We start from the raw sequence: 12026 nt of genomic DNA on the forward strand, positions 1-12026 counted from the left end.
CGCGACGTAAACAACAGCAGCTTGTGCATGTGCGTGCACGGCACTGTGGGATTGGACTTCTGCCCATTATTCATTCGGGAACTTCTGGATGGGCGCCCTCAATTTACACATTTCCTGGGGATTTAATTCTTGGGGATTGGCTCTGCAGTGTGAAAGGGCCTTTTATTGTGAAACCTCAAGATTTCAAACTTTAATAACATTAATAAGAAGTATAAAGAAAGTACATGTCGGTAGCACATTGTATAACATACATTTACGCATGTCTGTAAGGTATATTCTCTCCATGCATTAAGGTACAAGACCAGTTTGAAGATTTACAGCATTGGACAATCAAGAGGATGGGATGGTTGTCAAGGACATACCCCGCAGCGGTGATGAAATGGGCTCCACCACGCCCCCGGGGCAGGAAGACTATCTTGGAGATGCTGCTGTCGTGGGGCTGTACTCCTGCCACGGCTTTGCCTGACAACTTGTCCCAGAAGAACAGTTTCCCACTCAGGGTGCCCCCAACGATCAGTTCTCCCTGAACCTGAGAAAATGTTGCACTTCATTTATCTCACAATGTATAATGCACAATTAGAATATACAGAAAGCTGAATCACTAGAAATCAACACTTGCAAACACACAGTGCAGGCTGTACATTCAAAATGGTATTAAGGTCACACTTTCTTTTGGTCAGATTACAAATGTCTTTTTTTTTCCCTTTACTACTTTTGGGCAAATAAAAAGGCCATCATGTACAAGTATGTGGGATGTTGTAACTGTTGGACACAAAAACAAAATGCTTGCTGCGAGCTATTAATTGCTTTCAAAACCCTGCCACAGCATTAGTAAGAAAGTGTCCAATGGTAGTGAGTTTATTCATTGGAAAAAATATGTACTGGTAAGCCTACCTTATTCATTCAGTGCCTTTTTAAACCGAACTTAAGCATCAAAATTGTATTACACAAATCAATGGGCAATACGGTAATTTGGACTTAACACAAGTGGCAGTATCTTCTGATGCAAAACCTTTTGGAGAAAATGAAAGTGTCTGGGCCATGAAAACAAATCAGAAGGAAGGAACACGAGCCAAAGCTCAAGAACACTGTCAAACCACTGAAATATTGAATGAAAAACGCAAATAAGTAATGACCCAACTTACATCAAGCGAAGTCACTGCATCTAAGTAGTCAGATAGCTTGAGGACACATTCACCTGTAGAGATGCTTGCCATCCGAATGGTTCTAATAGGAGAAAAAACAACAAAATAGACTTTTGTGATGAAAATTAAATCAATTACACCAACACGAGTCGGATGTCAAAACAATGTTCACACCTCTCTCCTTCCCTTATTGATTGATTGCTGTTTATATACATACGTATACAATAGAAATTGCTTCGGCTCTCGTGCATTAAAAGTACTAAAAGTTAAGAAATACATATTTATAACAATACAATAATTAAGCAATAAAAAGAATTAATTTCAATAGCACTCAAAACTAACAAAGCAACAAATTACTTGGTTTCATTTAGTCCCCTGACTGCAGTTGGGTAAAAGCTTCTTCTGAACCATTCTGTATTACACTTAATTACTCTGTAACGTTTCCCTGATCGTAACTACTCAAATAACTCATTAGCTGGGTGAAATTCATCATTAATAATACTGCTGGTCCTATTCTCCACTCTAGATTTGTAAATTTCAAATTATTGTCGGAGCACCACTGGGTTAAATGCTGAAATTGATTGCGATAATTATACTCATCATTACCTTTAATAAGTCCAACAATGGTTGTGTCATCAGCATATTATTGCCAGTGAAAGGGTTTGCCAAAATTCGTGTTCAGCCCTGCTACAACACAGATTTGTTGACAGTGAGTCTCCCAGCGTATGTGTCACAGCAGTTTTGCACAAGCAAGACTCTAAGCACATTAAGTGGTACATGACACACTGCTATGACTAGTACATGTACTGTACATGAAGTTACATTATACTAGAAAGGGGGGCATTTTAAGTCTTGCTTGTGCAAAACTGCTATGACACAGACACTGGAAGACTCAATAATCTGTGTTGTAGCAGGGCTGAGCACAAATTTTGGCAAACCCTGTAACTAGCAATAATCCAAGCGGCCCTTGGAAACAGGTACGCAACTCAGACTTTGACAAAAAAATGAGCAAGTTCCAACCTTTACAAGACTTTGTACTGTGTTTTTCAATTTTCAATGGTAAGAGTAATTTATTTAATTTAATTTATTTAATTTATTTCCTACTTCACACCTTACACTAAGGTTCCTATAATTTCAGTTTACAATGCTTTTGGTGAATTTCTGTCGGTATAGCTCCTTTTAGGAGCTGCTCATTAATAGACTCCCAAAACATCTACAAACACTACACACAAGAAAATTGGTGCCTGTTACAGATTGTGATGCGCAAAGTGAAATGAATTTTTCATACAATGGTCAGCTGACAATCGTTGAAAAAATAACAAAATGTCTGTTTTGTCAACAACTACTGGGCGGAAATATTTGGCAGACTGACTGAGGCTGTTATGTACATGTACTTTCTTTCAAGTAAGATATTTCAGGATTATACAGTAGTCCAACTTGGGGGATTTTGCCAAAGGTGTACACTCCCTTTAAGGAGTTATTGCTTATTGAAATGCTGAAACTGAGCCTTTACCCCTCAAAACAAAGATTTACTGCCAACTCTTGTAGCCTGCACTAGATTCAAGATTGAAACTCTTACCACAAACGTTTATTCAAAGCACACCAAAAACAGAGTATGGTATGAACTTCTGTCAAACTTGAAAAAGTGAACTCTTGCCAGCATATAATTCACAGCTTGTTGGCTTGTTCTGATCTGATCTATGACATGTGGTTCTTGTTAATGAGTGCAGGTTGGTGGGGCTGGGGGGTGGGTTTGGGTGGTTTCCCACACACCTGCAAACCAGAGACAATGACAAGGATCCTCATCTGGTGAACCTTTCTCAGAATTTTCTATACAGAGTGGCAGCCCTAGAAAGGCAGGCTTACAAAGTCAGGAGTCACAAAAGGACTGAGAAAATTTATCCCTTCAGTATTAAACTCCATGACTGTGTCTGCCAAGAGGTGACAAGTTTCCACAAGAGGTCAACAACATCAAAAGGTGATGACACATTTGTGGGCTGCCAAAGTTTTCTCTGAATGCCAGCAATGACGTTTTGGGTTTAATCAGTAAAGCACACACATTGATCAATTAATTAATCAATTAATTTTCATGTGAAAGAAAAGGGAGTCCCCAACACGTTTGTCAAAGGTAGGTTATTTTGGGGAATGTTATTCAACGTTAGATAATGAACTCATCCGGGTAAAGCTGTAAACATCGGCATAAATCAAAGATCATCACGGATCTGCAAAGATCAGCAAGGATCAGCAAGGATCAGCAACAAAAAGATACATGCATTTTTTTTTGTTGGTACCACACTCAAAGTTGCTACCCGCATTACCTAAGAGTCTAAAGTGGCCAGCACTACACAGGATATACTTGTACTGTTAATCATACACAAACTGCACCATCTGTCACAGGTCTCAAACTATTTGGGGAAAGGCACTTTTGAGATGACTACATTACGAAACATTCCAGTTACATAAAAATTGAAGAAGGCAACTATAGCTCAAATAGAATCCACAAATGTTCAGGATTGCCAAGGCTTTGGAATGGTATCAAGTAGATCTTCCCTTTCTTTCTTCAGAGACATGTCTGTCAGCATGTTTTGTATTTTCATATACCATACCCTCAACTTTGCCAATGCCCGTTTTTACTAATTCATGCAATTATTTCTTCTTTTATTTTCCTATTTGTGAAATAAATGCTCACAGCAGGAAAACACTTGTGCACAAGCAGGCATTTCAACTGGTCCTTTTTGCCTCATGGCTGTGGAATGATCTGGAAAACTTTCTACTAATCTTCAGTGATTCAACTTAAGATTGAGGGCAACACCCTGTATGACAGTATGCACTCTCCCACCTAGACTTCCAGAAAACTTTCCTCTTAGTCTTACAAGAAACCAATGATGATGGTTTAGTGGTTAGATTTTGATTCGGCTAGCTAGCAGGCAACTATGTAGGGGGAAGGGAGTGGGGAGATGTGAAGGCATTAGTGTTAGGCAAGAGCTGGATCACTCCCTCAAACCCCAGCATCCCTTTCAACAAATCTAGGCATCAGCCAGCAGCTCTATCCAAACCCCCACTGAGAGGACACATGAGACCGCAATCCTGGCTACTGGACTTTTCTGGGTGTGCTTGGTTGCATCTGTCACTGATTGGGGTGGGGGGGATAGCCAAACTACAAGGTGGGCTGGCCATAGAGATTAAGATGGATTGAGTCACTCTATCAAATAGTTTTTGCACTGTGGCCTGACAGTTTATTATACAACATTAACAGTGCACTTACATCTGATGAGGTTTCTTGTAGTTGAAACAGCTCTCACTGGGAGAATCCAGACTTGGTCAGTTTCCCACACACTTAGATACCACCTACATGTACATGTACTTTACCCATAATCCTTTAGTGTTCCTGTCACTCTGCATTTAAAGTGTTGGAACAAAGGAACCTGTGTTTAAAGTGTTGGAACAAATGAGCCGGTGTTTTGCCTCCAAATTTTGCTTTCCCACCCTGGTATTGAAAAGCAGTGTGGCATCACCCACCCCATTCCCCAATGCAATGTCATGCACTCTACACATTCTGTTTATGTGGCCCCCTCATTTTTCTGTTTTCACCTTGATGCACTGTAAACAAATCATGGCATTACATTTGTTGTGGTTAATTTCCACGAACACAAAAAATACTTCAAATTCCTTTTTACACAGGCTGCCGTGGCAAGTCTGATTCTGCAATGTGTGCTACATTTGTGGCGGACTTTAACAAGGAAGACAAAAAATGCTACAGTAGTTTTACTGAGTGGTGCTCCTTAAGCTATGACCTGTGTCCTGTCAGTGCCGTTTCAATAGTAACTCTACTGTGGTAAATAGCATCATTCAAACAGCGAGGGCACTTCAGCAGGGATAGATGCACATTCTGAGAGAGATACCTGTAATTTCCTCATTACTTGCAAATACAATTATATCACACTTTTTTAGACTCTGTGTGACAAAAAATGCCCAAATACTAAACTGAAAGTTGTGTTCAATGACTGCATGACTGCACTTTTGTCAGTGCGTTCTATTTGGTATTTCACAATCTGTTTGGTAACTTTCTGAAGAGGAGCTATGGTTGGTATGAACTGGGCTCATGTGCATATTCTGGTATCTCACCTGTATATCAATTCTAAAAACAATGTGGAACCTCATTTGTTAATCATAAGGAGGTTCAGAGCTGCAAAAGGCATTCTAGTCCTGGTGGCCACATTACTTCTGGCCACTATGGACAAGAAAACAAGCTAAATTCATTTTCCGCGTCAGCACTCGTGTAAAAGAGGAAATGATGCAAATTAAATTGGTATCATTCCCTTTTCTGAAATGATCTCCTTCCACTTGTTGGTGCATCAAGGCTTCCAACGCACATCATGCATGGAAGACAGACATGTACTGTACATGAACAGACACAAGAACAGCAAAATGCGTGGAACAAATAGACTGGTAAATTTCTAGGTATGATGTCACCCCTACATTTAATTGGTAGGGCCTGAAATTTGACACGCCTAGTGAGATATACAAAGTGTGGCATGCCAAGGGCCTGAGTGCCCGCTACCTACCTGGTGGGGTCACAGGCTCCTCCATGACTGCGGTGGCAATCAAGCCTCAATGCCAGCACCAGGCCAGCCTCACGTTATATGTCATTACCAGCACACGCCAGCTGAAATTCACACCTGGTACACATGGAGGTAAACCCTAGCCCCAAAACCGCACTTTGATTTACCACCACATAAATCAACTGCGCAGGCAATCCTTCTCTGTCTTGGGGGTTTTGCGACCCAGTACTGCCTTGTGTCAGGGGTTTAAGTTGACTTAGGGTTCTCTTCTGGGGGGGGGGAGGGAGGAGAAAAAGGGGTAAGTATTTTCCAGTAAATACTTTGTTATTCTGGGGGACTGGATGGGCTTTGGAAGGTCACCTCAGGTGATTAGCCTCTGGGACTAGTTGAGATGTTTCCCCCCCTCAATTTTACCAACGATTTCTAGGCCACAGCCGGTCAGCATCAAAGCCCAAACCCCAGACTGCCAGGAATGCATATAATGTTACTGAAAGATAAATTGCGTTAATAGCCACCAATATGTTTTTGTCCTTGGGGTTTCTTTTTGTTAGTGGGAAAGCTGGAATTTTTGAAGGAATGATGGCTCTATCTGCTCAGTATCACTCATTCACGTGATCTAAGCCAATTGACCCAGTATCAGATCAGAAGGGGTACTTCCTCTCACTCATTAGCAGTAACCTGACCCTATTATTACTTCCTACCACTGAAAACAATCGGCTGCTGACCATGGACAGAACAGATAGATGGGCCTCTCCAAAGAATCATTCTGACAGAAATGACGGGTGGATAGGATTAGGAAGCACTGATAAAAATAGCCAACACCTGACCTGAGCAATGTTGGTTTATAAACGGATTGGGAATTCTTGAGGCAGTTTCTGAGGCCTAATGAGAATTTCCTTGAAAAAAGGAAGGCTCTCCTCTGACTCTTTCTGCAGATTTAAATTTTAATCCCGCCATAAACAGCAAAATCTTTGAAGAAACACTTTCAATGGGGCATTGCTCGAATATCGCCACAACAAATGTTTGAAAATATGGCTTTCTAATAATTCTTTAAACAAAGTATGGTTCCAATAAAAAACACTGGTCTCCTGTTATCCATTTTTGACCAGGAATATGCCCAGCCACTTGCAGTACTGATTAGTGTTCTTGTCACATCCTCCATTTCACAGCTGTAACAGGTTGGACTTCAATGCTTTCTAGGAAAATAATAGCACAAGGTCAGGTTCTGATCCAGTTTTTAATTCTTGACCAACAGAGGGCAGCAGTCACATTTTCCAGACACACAAACTGAACTTGGAGTGTGCGCCTGCTCCTGTCACATACAAACTGTCCTGCCCCAAGCACGTTGGCTGCCATGAGTGCTTTTATGAGCTTCAACAGAACATACTCTTTCTTAGATGTCAATTGATTTTCCTTCCTCACATTCCCTCTGGGGCTCTGACTATTTTTTACTAGTTGCTTTTCATTGCTTCGGTTTATGGCTGTATGTTATACTGAAAAAAATTTAATTAAAAAAAAAGGACATCAATAAAATAATGTACATGTAGTAAGTTATGAAAATTATGGCCAGAAAATATACATGTACATTTACATGTACCAAACTACTGCACTAAGAGAGAGAAAGAAAAATCCTACAACAAAACGGTTCTTCTTCACCGCTTTGACAATGTTTGCAAAGTCAAAGCAACGCTGTCAATTGGACCCTTTTTGAAAACCATTACACTTCTGCTTCACACATGTATTTTGAAATCATGAGAACAAATTTATGGAGGATGGAATGTTTCCCTGAACCTGCAACCACAGTACCCACATGAAAGTTTCTGAGTGCCAGGTTGGGATGGCACATTGTGATTGGATGCCCAATGTGACATCATACACAGACGGCATGATGCTGCATCAGTTGATGACTCGCACACTAGGTGCATGTAATTATCGCTTGTCCACAATCCTTACCATTTTCACACTTAAAGAATCCATACAATAAACTTTTCTTAGAGTTACTTTTTGGGCATGATTAAACTCTTCTTCAGCGTACGAAATCTGCACTTCAAAAATTTAAAACTGACTAAGCTTTTCCAGAAGAGTGAGTGCTCAGTAGTGAGATATAAACCAGGAAGACACTGTTCAGTTTTCGTGTTTTAATGTTCAAATTCTGAACCCCAACTTTGCTCTTTGAAAAATTTGAGAAAAAGGTTGCTCGCTGGCTTATTGCCATTACTTATCAAGAATAAATTGCCAAGGAACATGGAAATCTTTGATAATGAAGTATAAAAAATCTACCAGTATTTTCCGCACAAATTAATGCAACACTGAGGTTCAGTGCATTGGATTAGATCACAGCTTTGCTTATGAATATGCAAATTCATATTAGCATAAAAACCAAAAAAGCACCAAAATACAGATAAATATAGCAAAACAATAACTGAAAATAGAGGTTAAACCTTGCTAGTTTCTCAGAGGCTGCTCTTTGTAATTTTAATATTGTAACAGTGAATGCATGAAATGTTTATTCGAGCATATCCAAGAGGAAGAAAGAAATACCCTCTAACGTGATGTCATATGCATAATTTAAGTCTATAAGGTTAGTTGAAACATGAAGGTGCTATTTCAAGGATGTTAGCAAAATATTTCAATTACATGGTCCCAAGGATGTGGATCAGCTCATACCAAGGGTGCAAGTCTGGAACCTGGCATGAGCGCAAACAAACTGGAAGGGTGACTACACCTCCTGTAACAAGAGTGGGCCTCTCTCAGACAGACAGCATCTGAGATGACACTGACTACCTCAGAACACAATGCCTATAACCTAGGGCTCTATCCCAGACTCCTGCGGTTATCATACCTGTAGATGTCAGCCAACCCCGTTTCATGACTCAGCCACAATCACCCACAGGGTTACACTAAACACCTGGCTGCTGGACACTCACTGACATACACACACCATTATTCCCTGTCAAGTTTTAACTGTTTAAGGAATACCATACTTCCTGGGGAGTCTATGATATCGGCAAGAGCGGTCAAATCCTATTCCACCAACATTCTGCATTCTGTATAAAATGTCTACAGCTTTCAATTCGAGCTCTCATATCTATTAAATTGTTAAAACAAACCATGAAATTGCAATTAATAGGAAGCCTACACTGCAGGTATAGGAAAATACATTTATGGAACAAAGTGAGACTACCCTGGTATTTGGTGTAAAGATGATATGGCGAGTATGGTATCCTCGACAAAAGTTCCAATTAGTAAGAAACCATGCAGGACAAATCGATGCCAGTGGAATGCACAACTCGATCCTTTCTTCGGGTGGGGCATAATTGTGGTTAAGATTTATTTGGGAAAGAAACAAGAAAAGAGTGGAGAAATGACATGCCTACCTGTCAGCCGATCCACTTGTCACAAACCGGCCATCAAACACCAGACATGTCACACTATCCCTGTGATGTCTCAGGACTTGCAGACAACGGTAGTCGTCCATCGACCACACCCGGATTGTGCTGTCATGCGATCCGGTCACCCTGGTGAAGGGAAGGACAGAAACGGGCAGGTGGGAGGGGGGTTTAGACTCTGGCTGGAGGATGAAGCGGTCCCCATCAAAGCTTCAGGTGGTACAGGCTTGTTTGCTTTAGAGTAGTGTCAGTGTGACACTGGATGCCGAGGAGTCTGGGTACTGTTACATTCCTCCATGTAATCATGTCTCAAATTGGGAGGAAGGAGCATTCCAACGTGTTAATTGTGGCTTGGCACACCTGAATGACTCATCCCTTGGAGAACATGATACAGCCAAGACAAAGTGTTTGGCATAACATTCATTTCTGGGAATATATGTCACATTCACACCTGAGAAAAACTCTTGACATGCTTAACATGGTCAACTTGTACCCAGCTTTAAATGAAAAGCACTTTGATCAGGTTTTCTAATTACACATCTTTTGGTGGTCTGCTGTGCTCAGGTAGATTCTGTGGCATAACAGCAAAGGGGGGGAGGGGTAGACACACGCCCCTTGCACATTTATCTGTGCTCCAACCGCCAACCCAAGCTTGAAATGAACAAAACGTACATGTACATGCAAGCAAAACGTCCATGTGCTTCTGATGCCCCCTTGAAAACGTGTGCTCATTCGCGGGTGCTCCCTCACAGATTCAGCCCAAGTCGTATGTACACAGATGTACAAGATGTAACTACTTGTACACTGTGCATCTACATGTATATTTGATTTGAATTAGTTTTTATCCTCTCAAAGAGACCACTTGATGAAAATGACCCTTCACCATGTCCATGATGATGAGTGTGACAGTCTATGAAAGAAGTGACAGGAAGCCACAATGCCTTGTCCTCAAGCTATTAATATGGAAAACCCAAATGTAATGTGCATGGACAACCTTGTATCTCCAACAGATTACATGTACAGTGATACTGAATCAGTGTTTCTCTCCTTTATGAAGTTTCCCCCTGTCAGGGAACTTCAGGAAGCACACTCATCATTTGACACATTAACCAACACAGTGACACTGCACAGCAATCTGACGCAACAACCAACTGTGGATAGTTTCCAGTCTTGTACAAGGCTTTGGCCTCCACACTCTCAAGAGCTTTAAACAGAAGGGGTGTGTTCAACTCACAAGTGGGCCTTGTTGAACTGCAGACAGGACACCACATCTACGTGCCCCGTGAGGGTGGCAAGATTGTCAAATTTGACAATGTCCCAGACCATGACCGTCATGTCCCAGGAGCCGGACACAATGCGGGTGTCGTCAAACTGAAGGCATCGGATGCCTCCCTGCAAGGAGACAAAGGCCAGGGGCAAAAGGCTGCTGGGTTACAACGGGGTTAAGCAATTTGTTAACTTTGCATCCATTAAAGTCAAGGATGATACTAATCGAAACAACTGACATACATATTTACCCTTCAGTGGGTACACTGATCTTCTACTGTATTGGTTGTAAGCTTCAGTTTTGTCGAAACTCTACCAACATTTCTTTTCTTGGAGTTTTGTTAATGTCATTGTAAAAATTAGCCTTTTCCTGCTGTTACCTAAGCAGAGGGATGTTTAATATTTCAAGCACTTTGTTTCAATTTCTGTGTTTCCTGAAGAAAATTATAAATACCAGAGGTGATTTGGTGCACACCTCTCCAATTACAGGTTAGGGAACAGGTGAGAAGAGAATTCAAATTAAAAAAAAATAATGACCTTATTTCATCATCCTCTAGATTTGCATGAATGAAAAATGACATATGATGGATGAGTTCTCTACTGCCAAACTGATCTACTTTGAACCTCTCCCCACAAAAATAATAAAAATTAAAAAACGGTATGTTATGTGCTTATATTTGTCAATGAGTCATGGACACATACCTTGTGGCCATAGATCTTGCGTATACTCCTCCCACTTCGGATATCCCAGACACGAATGGTTCGATCCATGGATCCAGTGAGAATTCGACATTTGTCAAACATCAGACAGAACACAGCGTCCGTGTGGCCCTGTACGGAACACGAGATGAGATAAAGGGTTTTCCTCTCTCAATTCCTGGGTGACAATAAAATCAATTCAGCCACTTCATGCCCGATTACCAGTAAACACATATAAATCATAATTCTGTATGCAGTGCCAGGTGACGTCACTCTTGTCCCCAGACTAGCGCGATTCTCCTTGAGGGGTTGAGCATGTGTGAAGTCTTCAAGTGGCCGTGGATCATGGCTGGGCAGTGTTGCAAATATCCCCCGTCCAAATTGTCTCAGTCTTTTGAAAAAACTACTACATGTGACTAGAAAACTTTCACTAATGTTGAAAACATGACCGCAGAGGGTCAACATTTATAAACTCTGAACCTGTAATGGCTGTGTTTGTAATACCTTGTCACTCTAAAAAGTAGGCATTTTGGGCCAAAAACGATGCCATGTCAGGAAAAAATTTGCTGTGCAGTAATACCATGGCAAGTGGTTGTTAGAGGCCAACACTGACAAAACAGTCAGAACTGCAATGCTCGGAGGCCAGCAATAAAAACCTTATTTTAAGAAACAAATGCAATCACACAGGTATATTAACTTTAAGACAGTAGAAACTTCTCTGTACTGTTTACAACACTGTACATACATGACTACCCTTGAACCTAACACTTCACAGATCCTTTGAAATCTAACAGAAACTTTTTGAGTATTCAGGTAGGTTTGCCATGTGACTCATATTTGCAGGGAGTTTGAGAGCACTTGAAAAGAAAAAAAAAATTGTTAATGGGACTTTGGCTTATTGCACAAGTTTTTGGAGGAACTGAGAAACCTTCAAGCACAACATCTCAGGAATCAGGAGATGGATT

The 12026-nt window shown here is 41.0% G+C and overlaps 1 protein-coding gene across 4 annotated transcripts in view; it reads right to left on the bottom strand.

Moving 5' to 3' along the window:
• The window catches only part of LOC147800560 (uncharacterized), a 46409-nt gene that overhangs the window by 19084 nt on the left and 15299 nt on the right, over nt 1-12026 (bottom strand). For 3 of the 4 annotated variants that reach the window (XM_087140298.1, XM_087140287.1, XM_087140293.1), the window contains 5 exons: nt 11065-11193; nt 10331-10488; nt 9085-9225; nt 1146-1227; nt 363-529 (listed from right to left, as the gene is read on the bottom strand). In XM_087140298.1, the coding sequence (XP_086996424.1) occupies nt 363-529; nt 1146-1227; nt 9085-9225; nt 10331-10488; nt 11065-11193 (677 nt within the window). Of the gene's footprint in view, nt 1-362; nt 530-1145; nt 1228-5736; nt 5977-9084; nt 9226-10330; nt 10489-11064; nt 11194-12026 lie in introns of those variants that run through there. The other variant, XM_087140300.1, reaches the window with a different exon arrangement.

The sequence above is a fragment of the Acanthaster planci genome, linkage group LG01 (assembly GCF_054643075.1).
Source record: "Acanthaster planci isolate LZ-2023a linkage group LG01, COTS_SCS, whole genome shotgun sequence".
In the NCBI taxonomy this organism is placed as follows: Eukaryota; Metazoa; Echinodermata; class Asteroidea; order Valvatida; family Acanthasteridae; genus Acanthaster; species Acanthaster planci.